General features: G+C 41.1%; 1 protein-coding gene across 1 annotated transcript in view; it reads left to right on the top strand.

Moving 5' to 3' along the window:
* Nucleotides 1-19,501, top strand: part of fkbp16 (FKBP prolyl isomerase 16) — a 51,197-nt gene extending 31,696 nt beyond the window's left edge. The window contains exons 4-8 of the mRNA XM_088922339.1: nucleotides 6,868-7,079; nucleotides 9,812-9,987; nucleotides 10,545-10,622; nucleotides 18,678-18,815; nucleotides 19,415-19,501. Coding sequence (XP_088778465.1) covers nucleotides 6,868-7,079; nucleotides 9,812-9,987; nucleotides 10,545-10,622; nucleotides 18,678-18,815; nucleotides 19,415-19,501 — 691 coding nt within the window. The remainder of the gene's footprint in view (nucleotides 1-6,867; nucleotides 7,080-9,811; nucleotides 9,988-10,544; nucleotides 10,623-18,677; nucleotides 18,816-19,414) is intronic.
* Nucleotides 19,502-20,855: the final 1,354 nt, after the last annotated feature.

Raw genomic sequence — 20,855 nt, 5'->3', positions numbered from 1 at the left:
GTGAATGACCTGTACCACACACACAGCACAAATCCTGTAAAAACGTCCACAGGATGCTTGCAGAAATTCCACAGGATTTTGGTGCTTATATAGGAAATCCTTTATTTTTTGGATGAAAGCAACAAGGCCGGATCTTCCCTGGTAGATTTGGAAAAGAGCTCCGCAAGGTGCTTGGTAGTGTACATGGTGCAGAAATCTGTAAAAATCTAGAAAATCCTGTAGGATTCACTTATTTCCTGTAGGATCTTGTTGCAGTAAGTGCTATAGAAAATGAATTACTTTGGCGCCTTGCCCACAGCAGTGAATCAGACCCATCATGCTCAATAATGGATGATATCAACCCCACAGGATACTCACAGTGAGCGAGGGTGGGGACACTGTGCAACAGTACTCCTGGCAGCTCAACCAGGCCTTTCTGCTGCTACTGTTGCCAGATCAACAGGCATGGACTTCGCCGCATCAGCCAACCGGATAACCAGTAACGTTCCCCAAAAGATATTGTAATATCTTGATGGAGTGCACAGAAATTTAAAGAAAGATTTGAGTCAAACTTTTATAATACTCTGTATTGACAGCTGTAATCAGTCTGGCAAAGACTGAACGAGCAAAAAAAAACATGTGACGTCAGTAAAAAAATTATATTTCTATTAATGAAAATGTGAGGTTGATCTTTTAGGGCTTTTTCCCTCATGTTTGAAAAGCCAGCCATGAACCCAGAGCAACAGTGAAGCAGAACCCAATATAAGAACAAGTGATCGGGATGTAGATTGTTCCTCCTTTCCCCAAGAAATTCGAACGGACAGATTAATACATTGATTTTGATCAATTAAGTACTTTTTCATTCATCAGTTTGTTCAAAGAAACCTAACATATGTACACACGGAGCGCATTGTGTCGTATCTAAATGTTTATATTGATGATATTGAAAGAGAGCGCAGAGATATAGAATACAAAGAAATTAAATAAGAGACTGAGGGAATCTAACTACAAAGATGACCACAAAGAGAAAATGAGCACATAGTTGAACACTGCAGATAAAAGGATGTCTTGCTAATCTTTTGGGAACTATAAACCCAAAGAACTGAGGAATCATTTCCTTCTTCTTACTTCATTCTGCAAATAAACCTACCAACACTTCCTGGAGCTCCTTGATCATTTCCATGGTTATTGACCTCATGGTCAGACCTTTGGCAGGGATTCTGACATTTAATTCAACTGGAGGTCACTTGCTAGCCAGTTCTACGCATATTTTAAAGTGTTATATCCCTTAGGGAAGGAAAGGTGATTGGGCGGCTTGATTTTATCAACCACCAGGTGCACAGAGACAAATCACCCTCATTTTACACCAAGCATGATATCAAGAATGCGGTTTTAATATCTCAAACAGTTGGAGACCAGGCTGATGATAACCTACATCACTTTATCTACAACATGCTGCAAAAAATGTTTTGACCTTTGCACCTTTCTGATGTATAAAGTCAAATAAAATTATGACTGTTTTAGTTTCAACAGTTTTATTGGTCTTAATGAGGAAAAAAGGCCTGCAGCCATAACAAAAATAGATACAAAACATCAAAATATGTAACATTACTTGAATAAAATAGACATTGTGATCAACTTGCCTTACTTTTCAATTTAAATGGAGGGGAAAGACCTACTTTGCATATGATTTAGGTCTTGTGAAAGCATCGATATAACTGTCTGACATCCTATTTATTTTATTGGGGCAGAAAATTCTGCTTGGGGCCCTTTCAATTTAGAGTGACCCTGGTGACTGAGGAAGCTCATATAGAGGCAGCCCCCACACTTTCTGTTCCACATTGAGGTTACACAACTCTGACATAACACCCAGCTCAAAATGGAACACACTAACACAAAAGGATGCAGTAGTCTGGGGTGTGCGCAAAACCCAGCTGAGTGTCATGCACGACACTTGCATTGATACCACAGGAAGGTCAATACTGTGGGGAAAGCTGGTGAACTTAGCTCCTCCTGTTTTGCTACAGCCAACGTCTTCAAAAAAATGATAAATTGCTCTGGAAAATGCCCACCCCCCCAACAAAAAGAATACAGATAGTTTTATTATTACTCACATCTAATGATTCCCATAAGGACAAGGTAGAAAAATACGGGGAAAACTGTCAGACAACTTGAATGCATTTTCCTGACACTGCAGTACAGAAGGCTTTTAACACACACAAGACTTCGGTGCAGAGAACCATGGCGAACAGCCAGATTCACACATAACCACCCCTATACCGTTGCTTAATGTACTACAGTATATGGTACATTTAGTTTAAGGACATAAGAAATCTTGCCCTGTATGATAATTAATTTCAATTGTATTGGCTTTAAGTTAATTTAAAGGGGAAGTGCAATATTATTTTTATATTTTGGGGTTAGAAAGAATCAGCATTGATGACTGCATTTCAGACCACAGTAAAAGTAAAATGTACACAGAAACATGTAAAACCTCCAATTTACATCACAAAGACAGTTTGTAGCCTCTTTTAATATACTGATCTGAATGGTGGCAGAAAATGAAGATAATCACAGATCCTCTATACATGGGAGCTGTTTTTTGTTTTATGTCACAGATCTGGTTCAACAGTGGTGGTAGCCGCAGAGACTGAGTTAGTTTTCCCCTAGACAGCTGTCCAGGATAAAATCAAACTCTTCTCGTCCTGCACAGCCATCTTAATATGTCAGAGATTCAAAAAACATTTCGGGAGGCCCGGTTTACTGCTTGGCTGTGTCACACAGTTCAGACCGGTGCATTCTGGGATTGGAATTAGAGGCTCTTTACTGTAACGGTTCACATTTCCATTGTCTACAGTGCAATCACTAGGACCAATTGATTGGGAGCTAAATTAAGTTCTCTGCTGGCAGTACCTTGAGTCAGCTAAACCCATCGCTGCCAAGCAGCTGAACAATATCCAATTTCTTGACTGCTCTACAGATTAAACCTTTTTATTGACTGCAAGCATCTGGCCTCTGTTGAAGTAGACCTTGTATGTTTATTGGACTTTACCATTTGGAAAACAGCTGCTGAAGCAAGCTTCAGAGGTGGAGCAGCACTGGCTCAAACATTACAGAATTACAACCTATCCTTGTACCTAGAAAAGGATAAAGAGAGGCTTAGTGGAGAAATAAACCTTTTTTGCTTTTTTTAAACGTTTTCCTTGTCAGGTATCCCAAATTGAAAAATTAATTTGACTGGAGGTACTTACCACATCAAGGAAATCTACTATTTTTAAAAGTAGAGATTTTTTCCCCCATAGAGCAGGTCCATTCTCATCCAGACCCAACTGTTACACTCAATCTGTGTTAGAGAAACCACAGCTTCGCCGTCAAGTACCTCTATATCTGTACCCAGTCATAGCAACTGAAAAGTTTTTTGAAGATAAAATGCTACATTAAAATGTTTGATGGCAAATGATTGACAGTTTTTTTTTTCCATTCCTGGGGACCCCCACAACTGCTAGTTTCTTTTCCTCCTGCTCATTTAAATCATTGGCCCCTTATTATTCATGTCATTAAAAGACCTAATCATAAGTTTCATTTTTTTAACTTTTTAGTTTTAGTTTCTGAACCTGCAGGAGGTTTCCTTTAAACGCCTGCACTTCTTAAGTAATGCAAAATCTCCAACCCCCCTGGGGGTAAACAAACGTGTAAAAGTTCTAACCAAGCAACTAGTTGGGGCTGTTGCTTTGAGATAACAATAAATTGTCTTCAAAACTGAGTACATAGAGTAAAGGGCCTCTTGTAAACTCAAAGTAAATGACAAGTAAAAGATAATATACAGCCAATTGTCAAATCAAAACACAGAAGGGAGTTGTTTAGATTCTGCCTTTCCTTCCGGATAGTGCAAGCTGAATATAAAAATAGCATTTCTCAGAAGTGAATTTGCTGGGGTGTGTTGAGACTACGCGTCTGACACATGGAATGGTCATGCTTTCCAGCTACAAGATGTGACCATGAAACCTCTTCAGTTTACATTCTAGGAGTCCTGTGGCTTGCATGCGTCATAATTCCGGTAAACCAGTTTGGTTCTTCAAGCATTTATTGATTAAAGAGCAGGGTGATGGACAATAAAATGGTTTTACAGCAGGATAAGTACACTATAGGGTCAAATGTTATGACCATAGACATCCCCCTCCCATTTCATCCAGTCACGAACAGCACAGCCTTTAGACACAGAGCAGTGCTGCTGACATCACACAGGGTAGCTTGCTTCCTTCCAGCAGAGCAGCCTGTGAGAGGGTCCTGCTTTAAACCGTGCCATTTCCAGAGAGGATTTGACCAACTTTACAAACAGCTCTTGCCTGCAGATACTTCATTTGCGTATTGGAATTTGCATTTAATGACAGAAAGAGAGAGACAGGAGATGGAGAGAATCAATCCTCTCGATTTTCTTTCTATTAAAAAAAAACACAAAAAAGCAAAAGACACGATGTTAAGATAAAGGTAAAAAGAATGAAGGTTTTAACTGATTCAGTGCAGCAGTCTTGTGAAGAGTAACTTGCACAGATCGCTGCTGGAATAATACTTTGACGATGCCCGCTGATTCATCTCCAGTGTCGTGCTCTGTGAAAGCACTATGGATGCTTCTGCCCCTTATCTAGATGATGAAGTGGTGTTTTATATTGTAATAACGGCCGAGGAAATAGCTGGTTTCTAACTGGCAGTTTACCACTTTTTACTATTTACATTTTTTTTTTACTTTTTACTAACAAATACACAACAAAAATAAGACCATATCTGTTTACCCCTTTTCATGGTACACAGATAAACCAAGTTCATCAAACACGACATCACTTACATATTCCAATTGGCCCAAGTCCTTTACAAAACCTGATACGGCGTGTTATTTAGGCAACACTAAAAACGATCCTTTTTGTAGAGAACAAACCATAAGACTCACCTTACTTAACCTGTGTTTGCAATCGATGCTGCAAGATAAAATAAGCACACAGTTCTAAAGCATACCAGCTAGTCTGTGGGTAGCTCTATTTTGATGAGGCACTTTCTGATGTAAGATAGCTTTAATGTTATTATTACAGGCACCACTGATGGGGATGCAGTACTGTGAGATTTTATACACTTGCTCCACGATACCTATGACAGTGATTAAGGAAATAAACTTGGCACGCACGTCACCTAAGGCCAAGGCTTCTGTCAAAGTCCTCACCTGCAGATTGTGTTTATCTCCCTGAAAAGGGAACCTAAGCCAGAAAACAGTGCAGAGATGGCTTCGGGATGCACAGGGAGTGCAATGAATAACATCAGGGACAGACGGTTAGTCTAGGACATTCAGTTATTATTAGACGTTCAGTTTCTGTTTACAGCATTTGTAGTTACTTCTGACTAAATTGTAAATGCTTGGAGTTGATTAGTTTTTCAGGAAGGAAAATAAGGCAAGTCTAACGAGGTGCTACCACTTAACAGCTGCTGTGGTCAAACACCATAAGAGTCCCAGACAGGCTGGGCTGTCTGGTGCTGTTGCCACCCTAACAAACTGCCCACAATGTGTATGATGTAGCCCTTAACATTTCTCACTTCATAATCAGACAAACAAGCAAGGTTTCAGTTAGTGCTACAGTCCTGCTTCATTGCGCACTCTGTGCTGGCTCTTGGGTCCTTCCTCAGGAAACTCACTCCTGGAGGTCTGTGTCCTGCAGAATCTTCCTGCATCTCGCAGAGCTGGGATCTGTGAAGTAATAATTAGTTCAATGAATTAAGAAGTCTGTGTGAAACAAAAACCAGAACCACTAGGGCACTCAAGCATTTAATTTTCTGAAGCCATGCTCCAAATCTGAAAAAAACAGAAAATCTGCTGTTATCCAAAAAGGCTGTGCAAGCTCAGAAAAGACAGGGGATTGCTTTGTAATTGGCAGATGCACAAACCACAATTCTTGATAAACCACACCACACCAGAGCCCTTTCTGACTGGGGTGCCAGCTGGAGCCCCAACTTAAACACAAAAGTCAAAGTGGAGACTAGAATATTCGTTAATAAATCAACAGACCTGCTGTAATTCCAATTAGAGTACATTAACTGTGGAAGAGGGATTTACTTCTGCTCCTGGCTCAGAGTGAGAAGTTGTCCACTGTATCTGGAAACCTCCCCCCCGTCCCCCCAGGAGAAGGCTCTGAGGATCCCCCGGTGAAAACCCTGCTCTGGGAGACAAACAGGGATGGACATGCTCAATCTGTTCTTCCTAAAGTTCCCTTTTAAATCAATTGGTGAAGGAATTTTTCAATTCTCTTCTGTGAAGTACTATAGAAAGTTATGCAATTATCCAAATCCTAACGTATTTCTTCAGATCCACTGCAGAACTCTTTTCTTAGGAAAAGATACTTCATTATTAGATTTTTGCAGACCACCGATCGTACATTTTCGCACAGCAGAAGATCAGGAATCTGTTCAGACCCCTGCTGTAAAAAATCACTAGGTGGTCCAGAGACAAAACTGGTGTCTTGGTGGGGGCTGGGCAGGTTATATTCTTAAACAGTTAGAACTTTGCTGAAGGCAAAAATGCCCTAGAGGCTGATCTGTCTCTGAGACAAAAACACTTTACAAAGAAACAGCCTACGTTACAATGCTTCTCAAGGTATTGAGCAAACCCTAGAAGGCAGAACTGTTTTTCATGAAAAAAATCTCTCCTCACTCCTCTTCCACCAGATTTTCTGTAGCTCCCCTCCCTTCTTTTACATTTTATTTTGTTTGCATGGCAGTCCCTCTTCCAGTCAGTGCTAGCTGTAATGCCATTTTAGTCATTTCTTTCTGTCTCATTTTAACGGTTCCTGTCCCTGTAAAGACACTCAGTGTAAGTAATGACCACTTTTCTGTGTTTGCGGGTGACAGAGAGCCCGATATTCCACCTGGCGCCGCTCTCCTGTACCAGCTCCACCTCCTCCACATCCGGGACAAGCCTGACCCCCGGACCCTGCCGGCCTCAGACTGCATTCGGGTCGGCAACCAGAAAAGAGAGCTGGGCAACTTCTACTTCCAGAGAGAGGAGTACAGCAAGGCTGTAAGGTCTTACCGCATGGCTCTGGAAGCCCTCAGAGAGCCAGGTACCTTTCTTTCCAGGACGTCCTCCCGCTAATGCCGAAGGCTAGTTGCTGCCTGCAGTGGGGGCAGCCGTGGTCAGGGCGACTGACGGGCCTGAGTTCTGGGGGATGCACAAAATTTAAACGAACAGATAATGCCAATGGCCACACATGCACTTGCTTAAGACTTGCCCGTGGCAGGATCTTTTTAAGCCCATGATCCTAATATGCATCTACCTATTTTTACTTAGAAAAAGGGGTTTTGCATGTGCTCATATAATATTCACACACACAGGTCTTTAGCATCATTCAGCCACGTTAAAATATTTCGCAATTTGTCTTTCAGCTGTAAGGGTGATGAAAGCCACACGGCCTTCGACACAGAATTAAGTTTCACCACAATTTATGATCTATGTCACATCATCACTCTGCTAATGGTTTTATTATAATGCACTGCCACAGCAAGAAGATGTGACAGTAATGTATAATGCAATTCGATATTGAACAAAGTATGCTAAACGAATGGAGCGTGACACATCAATAAATTATCTCTCAACTCCTCATCTCCTTATAGAAAACTCATAATTCACAAAAATAATAACAATCAGCGATGACTCACTGACACAGGTGGGTGAAAATATTATTCTGAATCAGGGTCTGCAATGAGAGAGAACCAAGGTGACAGCAGAATTGCAGGGTCTTCGCAACTCACCTGGGGAAAAATCATGCTGCCCCCCACAAGCAACACCAGAAATGGGGGTACAACAGGAGCCACATTTCCCCCACATGCCACCTTTCCAATCTCTGCTCCCCCTCTCTTAGTTAGCTCCAAACTGATACAGTGATACAATTTCCCACACATGACAAAACACCTAAAATCGCCATTTCATTAAACCTCATTTTTTCAGACTGTTTTTCTAAAGGTTTTTGAATGTAATATGTACTGCCAATACTATAAATGGACACCAGTAGAAATATTTTTGTTTCTAATTTCTCCTATATTGGCACGTGGGGTAATTATTCAATAAACCGACCAACCCTGAACACCCCCAAAGCCTGGACACATTCTGTACAAGTGTTTTTCCACACCACTCTGTCTTCATAGGAACATCTGTGCTCACTCAGCCTGTAACTTACTGCGCATTAGTGTTCCAAGTGTTCACAGCTCTTATATTTAATTTAATTTGAGAGGGGAACATAAAATAATGTAACAAGAACATTAATTTCTTATATGTCTGCACCCAAATAACCTGGACAGGATGTTAATATGTTCTAGAACACAATTGGAGTGCAAGTTTATACTGAGTACAAAATAAGGTATACAGTGAATAAAAGCAATGCAGATCATGCCTCTGTTGAACTGAATTTTTGCAGACAGCCATCAAAGAACGAAACTGCAACAGTACTACAGTCGCCACACAAAAGGATGGTGTGGAAAGTGAGAGGAAAACAAAATCACAGTCCCTTTAATCTAACGTACCTACTAACAACAACCTGTGAGAACCGTTTACAGAGCACTAGTCAGGTCATATTGTCCCTGGATTATCATAAAGAGTCAAAAGAGTCACAGAGCTGCAAAACAGTAGTCTGCAGCAAATAGTTTTATAGCTCATTTTTTTTAACTTAAAACAAATAGCTGGAAAGTTGCATTTCAAACGTGAGCTGTCCCACTTCCTTTGGCCTCCAGGTGCTACCTCCTTTGTTGTGAATATGAAGTTCACACCCTTCGGGCCTTCGACACATAACAGCAATGAAGCCCAGGGCCGTGTCTCCTTCAAGCTGAATCTGTTACTGAATCTGTTATCTGTTACTCAGGAGACGCCACACTGGGCCACATCTTAGTCCTCTACTTCTTGTCTGAGCCCATAACAGGATTTTCTAGTGTTTAGACCCCAGACCCAAAACAATGAACCCCCTTTCCTATTTTATTAAGGAAAACCCTTTCTTCTTTTGAAATTAAAGCTACTGTATGAAAAACTACTCTGTGTAAATTAAAAAAACAGCTTCTATTGTACATTCGACTCCTAAGAAAAAAAACTTAGGGCAGGTTTCGCACAAACCAGAAGTGTCCTAGAAAAAAAAAGACAGAGAGCAGTAACCACAGAGATAAGTCTTTGGAACTGTTTGCAAATCTTAAAAAGTTAATAAGAGTCACAAAGAGGTCATCTTTCAAATGGACTTGATCAGAGCAGTAGATAATTAAATGCCTGGAAGTTCTCTTATGAAGGTTCGCTATTGCACAGTAACATCACAGTTTGTTCATGGGGCTCCACTAAATTATATGCTGATTCCTCTTAGTTTCATCATGCAAATCTTAGGTCACCTTCACCTAGTGTCTCAGAGCCCTTAGAAAAACCTTTTGAGGTAAATTACAGCACTACTGTAACTGTGGTGCGCAGACTGGCAGCAAAATCAAGGCTAAACCCACAGGAAGACAGAATGAAAGACAATGAGAGAAAAACTCGAGAGGGGACACCTGGAAAAATACAATACGCAAACTACCACGTAAATCTAACTGTGCTAGCAGTGCTGACACCTGGGCAGCAGCATGGAGCAGTGTGTGGGGTTCTGACCTGGTAGAAGGTGGTGGGTTCTAATCCCTGGCAAGACAGTGCTGCTGCACCCTTGAGCGAAGTACTTAATCTGAACCGCTCCAGTCCAATACTCAGCTGTATAAATGGATAGGTATATAAATAAAACCGGACAAGAGCATCACTTAGCAAACTTGTGCTCCCGCGCCCTCTGTGCACATGCAGCCTTTGCCCTGGAGCCGGAGGAGGCGGAGGAAGTGCGAGAATGCTGGGTAAAGTGCCTCAATAACCTGGCGGCTGCACAGCTGAAGCTAGAGCAGTGCGAAGACGCGCTCGGCACCAGCGAAGAAGTGCTTCTCCTCGACCCCAACAACGTCAAGGCCCTCTTCAGGAAAGGAAAGGTGACAACCTCGACCTACCAGCAAGGCAGCCAGTGGCATGTGTGGTTTCATGCTGCATTTTAAAGTAAAGATTTAGGCTTGACCAGTTAACAGCATCGATCCTTCCCAGTGTTTTTCCCATGGAATTGTGGGTTCTAGACTATAACAGATGGCAAGAATCAATATCAACTTGTTATCAGTTCTTGGAAGCTAGAGAACCATGAATAAAACAGAATTGTCTGGGGACTGTTCTCAGGTAGAAAAAACAATGATGACAAATGTTCTTCTTTTGTTTTTCATCTTTGGTTATATTCTATATAAGGACAAAGCCTACGTAAAAAACAAGACACTTGAAAATGTTGGATTTTGTGCACGCTTAGCACAGAAAAGCAGAAATGTGTTTTGGCTAAAACAATTCTAAGAGAAAATATATAAAAATATTCATCTTATAGCTTGTGAGTTGCTATTTACTCCCCAAGTACTACCCATGGTTGAAAGAGACCTTTCTAGTAACGATGTGCACAGTATAATTATGCAGTGGAACAGGACCGTGTTCTCAGGCTGCTGTCTGTCTGCAGTTACTGTCGGACAAGGGGGAGTATCAGGAGGCCATGGAGGTCCTGAAGAAAGCTCTGAAACTCGAGCCGTCCACCAAGGTGAGCAAGACCGACACCCACTTGATGTCTCTCTCTTCCTGTGTCAGCCCCCTCACTTCCTGACTCTCCCCCCCCCTCACCACTCACAGCACAACACCAGATACAGGGCACTCATCCAGCCCCGTTCAGTACTGTCTCTTTAACTCTCTTCTAGACAATGCACAGGAAATGGCTGATGTACGAAATGAGTATTTCACTTGGGTGTTCACCAAAGGAGATAGCAGCAGCACTTCTCAGGCAGCAGAAGGACTGTATTGGATACAAGTAGCATAGAAGAGGCACTCAGTGTTAATATATATCCCCAGGGTCCGATAATATCTTACCAAACAGTACTCAAAGAAAGACGTTACTCACAAGCCATTGACACAGCTCCTCCAACAGTCACTCAAGACTGTGGTAGTACCTGGACTGGAGCATTGCTAGTGTAGTGCCCATCTATAAGAATGACAAAAGTGAACCAAGCAATCCTAGACTAATAAGTCTGACATCTGTGACATGTGAGGTTGGAGACAATTATTTGAACTTTGAGGAATGTATAGAAATAAGAGCCTAGGAAATACTCAATGTGGATTTACAAAAGGTAGGAATGTGTCCGATTTCTTCAAACAAGCAAGAACAGTAATAATGCACACAGAGCATACGTGGTGCATGTTAGATGTTGTGGTGTATTTAGATTTTCAGAAAGCATTTGATAAAATTTCTCATAAAAGATTAATTTTCCTTTTACATAGGGATTGAGAAATGGTTAATAGAAAACAGTACAGGCAAGTTGTGAATGTTCAAATTGGGGTGATGTAATTAGTACCAGTGATTAATGCTACGTCCACTCATCTTCTAAATTTGTATCCATGGTGTAGATTCTAGATTCTAGAGCAAAGCACATTTACTTCCCTTACACGTCTCAAAATAAAAACTTTTATTCACTTTTTAGTGGAATTCAGCATGATGGGTAGTAGCTGTCTTTAAACAGCAAATTGTTTCTAACTTGACATGGTTTAAGGATGAAGTTGAAATTAGACTAACAGTTAAGTCCTGGATCTGATTACATAAACAGTAACCAAATATGAATTATGTCAAGTGTGATTATTTTAATTGGTCAGCTTTAGAAAAAACACATTTTTGTTCTTCACAATAGAAAAACAAATATACCCAGTGAAAAATCAGAACTTTTATGTAAGCTTCCTAATCCTACAAATCTCTTTAAAACAAGTCTGAAGGTTAATGGATAGGCTAATCATTATTTTAAAAGAAAAAAAAACACAGTGAATGCCCAGCATGTCCGTGTTACTCAAATTAGGCTGGATTCCAGCCCTATTCTTATACAGGGTGTGTCACTTTCAAAATTTTATTACTTTTCAGAGCAGTTTAGCTCCTCATGTTTACTCCAAACTTATGCTGTCTGTTAAAAAGGAGGTTTTGAAACATAACCCGTGTGTGCTTTAGAATGTAGAGGTAATCAAAGAGGATGTCATGAGATATTCTTAGTATGGAGTTCATTCACCTAGAAATGGGGTATTAAACATCGTTTATACAAGACTTTACCCTATGGAAAAATGAAAATAGGACATAGAATACATAGATACGCACATGTCATTTAAAAGAGGATTTTTTTTCATTTCTCTTTTAAAAGAGAAAAAAAAGAGGAAAGGGGGAATCTTTTCTTGTGTGAAACTCAGCACAGACTGTGGCTACATGCCAATTCCAGAGCAGACCAAGGATTCTGGACTGAATGAAAAGTCACATCTCTTTCCCTTTAAGAATAGGAACACCACCCCAGCTGTGGTGGACAGTGGGGGACCTCAGTCACGCTCACATCATAGGAAAATCGCAATCAAAGCTTTCATTATGAAGACCAAGCCTCCGGCTGTGAGTCACCCCAGGTGTTCAGTTATACTGTGAGACACCTTAAAACAAACAGAAAAAATGGGGAAAAAATCCATACATAAAGTCTGCAGTTCATCTACTGAAATGCTAATTCACTCCTACTGAAACCAGTAACCGCCTCATGGTCAGCTTCCTTATTTACTGTTCATAGCTCCTCAACTGGCCAGCAAACACAGCACTGAAATCCTAGACCCACTTATGGTTGCCGTTTAAATAAAGCATTAGAATATAATGCCCTTTTAATACTTGTGGGTGTACTTTAGACATGGGGTGAGGGAACAAAAACAAAGCTGCTCTGAGTTTTCCACGAGTGCTCGGCGAAACATTTTGGCTGGCGTGACAGCAACAGTTCGTGGATGGGCTATGAAAAACAGGCCGTCGAGCAGCGCAGAAAAACAAACACAGTGCGCCATCGAGGAGGGCCCACGCTCTCTGCACTGACTGAACTCTGTTTACATTGGTTCACCTGTTCCGTTCACGGTGCCTCTGACCTCATCTGTACCTGTTCTGTCTTGTTCTTCTGGGGTTACGCTGCTTTGCCTAAAAACCCGATCCAGAGCCTACAGAGATTAGAGCAGCCAGGGAGCCAGCTGCAATGACAGGGTTGCAAGTGTTTTAGGAAAAACGCCTCCGGAATGAGGCTCTTTGTAATCCAGAGGTCTGAGAAAAACAAATAAACCCTGGTGCTATTTAAAAACCGTGAGATGAGCTTTAGACAGCAGACTAATATGCCAGGGTCTCCGTCAATGGAGCATTTTCCTGCCGGTGGTTGTGAAGCAGCTTCTGACACTGACAACACGTCTCTGTCTGAGTTCTGGAATTAGAATCATCACCTCACCGTCAGTCCTGAGCCAGCACAGCTTCAGGGTCCTCTGCTCCACCCTTTATTAATCAGCTGGCCCCAGTTTGTAACCGAATTGGCTGAAACGGCCAGTCGCTATGACGTCCGTGTGAGGCGAGGGATGACCAAGAGACTTCTGTTGTAAAGCCTGCAAGTTTAGGGGTGTCCAAGAGCCAGGCGGCCCACTCTGACAGGATCAGTGACCCTTTAGCTCACAAAATTGAAAACGCTACCTGACATCCTACTCCCCCCCTCCCCCCGTGGATGTTAGATAGCGTCGTGAATCAGAGGCTGAAGTATGTAGTTCAAGTGCATGTATTGATCATTTGAATCCTAAAGGACTGAGAGCCTTTTTGTTGCTATACAGTCCTTTGCTCGCAGTTGGATCACAATCACCCAATGTGTGTGTGTATACAAACATAAACCTCACAAACAAAATTAAACTTTATAGTGAGGAGTAAATCAAATCTTCTGCTCACATGCCAAGAAAAAATAAAGAATTGAAACGGAAGGTGTAAATTAGATAATAACAGACTGTGGGGTCTTCTAAACACTGTTTAGCTTTCTTTTTTGGTAAATGTGGACATGAACACAGGCTTTTATCTCCTCCTCCAGAACACACAGAGGTTGACTCAGTTTAGAAAACTCAACCCCCCTGTACTCTTATCTCCTTAGATAAAAAAGAAGAGTGAAAAAACAGTAGTTGCAGCAAAATATACAAACAAAACAAACCCTTTTCCAAACAAGGCGCCATCAGTTTAAAGATCACATGATCAGGAGATTGAACCAAAATCATTTTTTAAAATCCTGGAATGGTATTTTTCCAAAAAGCCCATTTCATGAAATGCCCTGCCTATTTCAATGAAGAGCGGCTCTCGTTTACAACAGAAGTTTCAAACAGGGGAAACAAGTTATTAAAAGATGATCAAACACAGACCTGAACCATTTTTAATTCTGGCTTTGTAGCATTTTATAAAAGATATCCTTTTCATAGTCGTCCTAGAATAATGGAATCCAAATTAGAGCTTTTAAAAGCGGTTTCATCTTCCACCCTTAGAATAATGTGAAAGCATTATTCCCCCCCGATATATATATATGAAACTATTCCAAGTCTTCTCAACTCTACACCCCAGGATTTGTTAGCCCTGTCAGCTTGTTCTGGGTTCCTGGAAGAGGATTTCTCAACTGCACTCAGTGCAGATCCTCATCCTTCGTTTCCAGCAACAGCAGCAACTCTGGCATGCAAGACACTTCGTCTAGACAACACTAAAATATCTGTTGGCTCTTTAATGACAATGTTGTTGAAATGGCTGCAGTAGCACCCTCCCTGGAAAAGAAATTAAGCATGCAGTGGCAACATGCAATTGCGATGCCATTATTAATACTTCCATTTCCATTCCATTTATATTTAAGGGGCAGGGAAAGCTTAGATCCCAGCTGATCGAAAACAAGCTGTGAAAACTTAATCGAATCCGACTGCTGTGATTTGTTAAAAAAAACCAAAGTGTCAAGAACCACAGCATTCAGAAAATGTAAAAAAAAATAAGCAGGATGGATATAAACATTCTGTGTAGTGCCTCCGTTGTTGGAGACGTCTTTTCTGCTTTGCGGAGATTAATCTTGGAGCCAGCAGTCAGACGAGAACACGTTGATGGCACTTCATCTTACACCGCAGACATGCCAGTGTACACCGGGCTTAGAGTTTTTCAGTTTTGCCCCTCCAAACACCCAGCTTTGCAAAAGAAATGTTCTAGTTGGGGCACACAAGCCTGCTCTGTTTTGCAAGGTCTGTACTTAACTCACCATCTAATTTACTGCTACTTTCACAAAGTACTGCTAGTTTAGAATAACTTGACCTCGAAGAGTTATAATTATTGTGTTTTTACTTATTGTGCAATTATACCATTTACAGTCTACTCTACAATTAAATAAGGTATATAATTATTGGAACACATCCATCGTTACATCCTTTGCAGTAAGGAAATCAGAGATTCCAACAGCGCTGAACACTGTTTTTAGCATGTGAGGATTTTTGGTGCAACAGTTTTAATGTCTGTCCTTCAAAAGGATCCAAAACTGATCTGAAATAATATCTCTGCAAAAACAATTTTAGCTATACATGTGCACACATATAATACTTGTACATGGTGCATGTATAATAACACACACAGATAAGTATAAAGTGCAAATGTCCAGTTCGTCAAAGAATTTGCCTTGCAACAGATCTGAAACATCTTTGACATTTTGAATGAATAATAAATAATTTTAATGTTCTTCAAATCACACTTTAAAATATGATTCTTAAAACAAATCACTTTAAATAAGTTTTGGTAATCCACTAATAACCAACAGCGGGCAACTCTGAACACAACAGAGGTTAGAATTGGCTGACTTGATAAGTCCTTCTTCTATTTCAAGCTTGTTCATTCTGTATTACAATTCTGACAAATGACAGTGACAAAACTCGTTAAAGAGTTCAGTTTCAAAAGATTTTCTCAAAAGGGGATGAAATAGGAGCTAGATTATTAACACACAGTTCTGAGAACACATGATGACTAAATGTAGTTAAGAATTGGTCAATCAGTAAAAAAACCTGCTTGAAAAAAAATTACTGGACCACAGAATATGCCAATTGTAAAGTGCTATGTATTTGTTTGAAAAACAAAGAGAAAGCAGTTTCTGACCAACAGTCATTCTGCACCAGGAATTAAGCTTCTATTATTCAAAAGAAGTGATATTTCTACCTGCTGCATGTTGAAGCCCATCCATATCAGAGCTGCTGAATGCATATCACAGCCACATTAAGATGATGTTTCAAATGTGCCTTTTAATGAGATCACTTGAATAGAATGGATTAGGAAAAGCACATTACCGAAAACATTTCCTCTATAGCAAAGACTTCATTATTAGGAGTCAAATATTTTCTTTCTTCCCTTAAACTGAGCTTCAGAAATGTGGTTTGAAAATCAAAATCACTCTGAATCACATCAGAAAGCCTAACAAATGTATTTCTCAGCATCAGAAGTAATTTTCAGTCAACATCCTGTAATTCTAGGAAGTCAAAACACCAAACCAATGGAAAAGCCTTCTCTGGCCAGGATGTTTCAAACCTAGGGTAATTTTTGGTTTAAAAGCTTTTTATTTTTAATACAAATGTTTTTTTTGTCATGTATTGGTAATGTTGTGAGCCATCATTAACAGTTCTGTGCATTTCATGTCCCTTTCAATACCACTAAAATACACATGACAGATTACAGAGGACAAAACCAAACAAAAACAATTGAGGCCCTGTAATGCAAAAACCAGTTCAAGCTCAAACGACGAAGCACTAAAGTCAAAAGGAAGAAACATTGTGCAGAAAGGGGAAGATGAATTCTAAGGCAGAGGTTCCCAGCCCTGGTCCTGGAGGAACAGCTGAGTTCTTACTCACAGGCACATTGATTTCAATTTTCTATTTGGGACAGATTTCTAAATGTGCTTTCAACACTAAAAAGGTCAAATGGGATTTGAAGGTGGCATTAACCCTGAACTGCCTTCATTCTGGTGTGCAGCTGAAAAACAAGTGGACCTCTGCAAAAAAGATTTGTCCAATCAATTAGTAAAAGTAAACAGCAAACATGTTGAGCAGAAAAAGCAGCAAGCAAGCTGAGCAGAGTCTGTGCAAAGTTCTGTGTGCTGAAGCTGTTGGGAACAGTACCCTTTGAAGTTGGGTATTTTTGACACTGTAGACTAATTGAAGAAACAAGTTGGATAAAAGTCTAACCAAGCAAGCAGGTGAGTCATCAATTAGCACTGAAGATGCAGAGCCCAGCTGGACTCAAAACCAGCTCTGTTGGGTTCCTCCAGGAACAGGGCTGGTCTCTCTGCTGTAAGGGGTAGCCAACCTTAACCTGGGCAATAAAGTTTGAAGAATGTAGATTCAAAACAGAAGTGCATGGTAAAGACAGTAAAGAATGATTGTCCATATGCTCTCAGGCAAATTAATACACCTTTTAAAGCTCATCTTTCACTTCTTGAAAAACATTTGCAGAGTGGAAGGGGCGGAGTGGTGGCACTGTGGCTAAGGATCCACGTCTGTGGCTGGAAAATTTGCTGGTTCAAATCCCACAGCTGGTAGCCCCTGAGCAAGGCCCTTAACCCCAACTGCTCCAGGGGTGCTGTACAATGGCTGACCCTGTGTTCTGACCCCAAGCTTCTCTCCCTGTCTGTGTCTCATGGAGAGCAACCTGGGGTATGTGAAAAGACAAATTCCTGATGCAAGAAGTTGTATATGGCTAAGTGATCTCTTTCTGTTAGTATCTTCAACAATGGAAGAATTTCACCAAAACAGCTTAATACATGCTGCCACCTGCTGGACACTTCAAATAGGACGCCAAGCCAAGGTTTTCGGACTCCCACACAAAAAGTTCCTAATGATTTTTTTCCTGGTAGTTCATTAGTGGTTAAATAATTGCTGTGTTTTTCATGAATTACAAATGATCTTAAAAACGATGGAGAGAAGATCGGAGACCTGAGAATGAGTCAAAGACACAAGAAAGACCACAGTGGAATATGCCAGGAGAGTTTTGGTTATATTGACAGACTCATTGCATAATGTTTGTTAATAACCCATGACCCTTACCGATGAAAAGACATATGCACAGTTTACTCCAGTTTCAGTGCATTAATCCTGGTCTGTCACAAATGCTCAATAACAGACCACTAAAAAACATAAACCTTTGAAAAACATTCCTTACATATTTTTACTTTCATAACACGCCTTTGATATTCTGATTTCATAATTGTTTTTAAACCTTCGACCCAATACGTGATTAAAAGGTTTACCACAATTTCAACATGAGCTCCTGATTAAACAAGAACAACTGGAAGCTGAACTCAGATGCATGGCTTGTGACAGCTCATCATCTCCACATCACACCCTCAGAACAACGTTATCCCAATGATTACACCTGATAGTTATCGAGCTTCTAAGAGTATCCAGTCTTGACCTGGTGTGCATGGGTACCATGCACGCCATTTCACAGGAGACAGTGGTGCAGTCAAACACTCTTCCTGACCTTTATTCGCTTTCCTGACTTGCATTGTATTTTCTCGTTAAGAAAGCCTACACGGGCTCTCTAGAGAGTGTACCATTTACACCGCAAGTCATTTACATATATTTCTGGATGTGCCAATGATATTTAATGATAAGAAATCAAACCAAAGAATTCAACTAAAAGCTGAACTTTCACTCCGTCAGTTACCTCAACTTTAATGTTATGTGTCTTGTGTTAATAGCATGTGACTTAATTGCACAGGAACTCAATCATATGCCCTACTGTTATTCTTAGGCTATTCACGTGGAGCTGTCTAAGCTGGTGAAACGGCAAGCAGGTGGCAGTGAGGTCCTGAATTGGAAAGCCAAGCCAGCCCAGATGTTGGGGGAAAATATAACACCATTCCTGAAAGCCGCCAAAGGAAAGCCCTCTGTAAGTACCCTGAATCCCATGGACACAGAATACCATGACGGTTTTAATGTGTGCTGCGGTAGACACTTCCTCCTGGACTCCTCTTCAACGTGATACCTGTGCTGCTACTATCCTGTCAGATCTCAGATGTCAAGATGAAGCTGGCTCTGGTCAGACGTGGGATGGGAGGACCCTGAGAAAGACCTGCTTATTGCATTAAGCAGTGAACCAGTAGGTGGCACTCTTCCTGCTGCTACTGCATTTCCCAAATCCTGCGCCCACTATGGGACACGGGACACTGTGTAGTGCTGTCCTTAACTGACCTAATCATTAGCTTGATTGGACCAATCTGACCCGTTTGGAGATTGAAAGAACCCTAGACAACCTCCTGGCTTCTTGCCCGCAAGGACTGGAGGATTAAACCGAGGTCTGGAAAGTTTCCAGTGCAAGTAATAGCGGGGCTGTTAACCCCAGTGTGCTGGCTAAATCCCACTCCGGGCTGTACAGCCTGCCCTCCCTAAAGTTCCCCCTTAATTCAACAGGCGGATTTTGCACTTCAATCATGGATGAACTCGGTTTCCTCATGGATGTACTAAATGATCGTGTTTCTATCTTTTCAGGGAATTCCTTGGAAGTGGCTGCTTGGGGCTCTGGTAGTAGCCATCGGTGGTTTACTGACAGCAATGTTCCTGCCAGGGAGGAACTAACAGCCTCCTGGTTCTGAGGCACAACAGCACCAGCGGATCTGCCTAAAGAAGTGTCCAACACAGATTTGCAAGGCTTAGGAGTTTGCTGTAGCAGTAAAATGAATGTTCTTCTTCACATTCTTCCAATGTGTAAAGGACAGCAGTGGAGTCTGATCATATGAAAGCAAAGTAGATGTAAGAAGTCATTTTATAGATACATTTTAAAAAATGGTAGTATGTCAGCTGATACACAAACAATAGTCATGCAGTTTTGCAAGCAGATGTAATATATGGAGGTGATGGAGAACCTCACAACATCTGTCTGGCTCATGAGCAGCTCTCACACACCCACATTACAGGTAGAATTGTAATAGAGGTGGCAGTGTCTGGATTAGCTGCTGACAAAACAAAACAACAGATTGATAGAATATCACACATATGCAAAACACATCGGTCTAGGGGAATAAATAACGATGACAGAATAACTGAGTAACCCAGCGCACAGATCCCAGATGTCCTGTCAGATGAGATGTACTGTACAATGACTGGGCATCTTTTTTTAATGCACATTTAAAAACGTGACAAAGAAATGTTGAGAATTTATTAGCATGCCACCAAAACGTAATATCCTGCCTGCTAGTTTTTTTTTCTGTGGCACCTGGATGAACAGACTGCACTGATGAAGAGCACAGAAGATGCACGCACTTCCAGGCCAAACTGGACGTGATGATCCTGGGACTGGGAACGGCCTTTCCAAAGGACCTCTGCCATGAGGGGAATTTAATGGAATAATGTAGCTCCTGCCTTTGGGAGGGAGGGGGTGTTCCCATCCCTTTCTTCACCGTAACCTCAGTGAAGGACTTCCAGATCCCTCCTGTGTCCCAGGCCAGGACAGCTGAGGAACAAAGCCACATCCATTTCAATTCATTCAATTAGAATACAGGCTGACTAATACCCTCCAGCAATGTTCCCTCTAAACTGTGCCTGAAATCAGCGCACATAGGAAATTGAACTGCGCACAAAACCTTAAATTAAAACGAAATTATAATAATTAAACACGGTCGTCAATTCAAGCTAACTCTCACTTGGAGACCACATTAGACTGGCTGTGAGAGGCCCAATGTGGCTGTGTGCATTATTATCGCTACTCGATCATCGATATCAATGCTCTCGTAGTCTTGTACTGTACCTCCCTGCTCATGCTCGCTCCACACTCAGTCTCTATGACTGGGCTCGTTGAATCGCTGTCCCGGTCGTTTGGATCTCTATGCTTCTATATTAACAAAAAAATAATTTCCGGTTCACAATTTTACATATGCCCAATTTAGTGCGCAAAAGCTTAAGTCACTGGGGGGAAATTTGCATAACTTGAAAT

Source organism: Atractosteus spatula, chromosome 7, assembly GCF_055471065.1.
Source record: "Atractosteus spatula isolate fAtrSpa1 chromosome 7, fAtrSpa1.hap1, whole genome shotgun sequence".
Taxonomy (NCBI): Eukaryota; Metazoa; Chordata; class Actinopteri; order Semionotiformes; family Lepisosteidae; genus Atractosteus; species Atractosteus spatula.
This window is presented reverse-complemented; position numbering and strand designations above follow the sequence as displayed.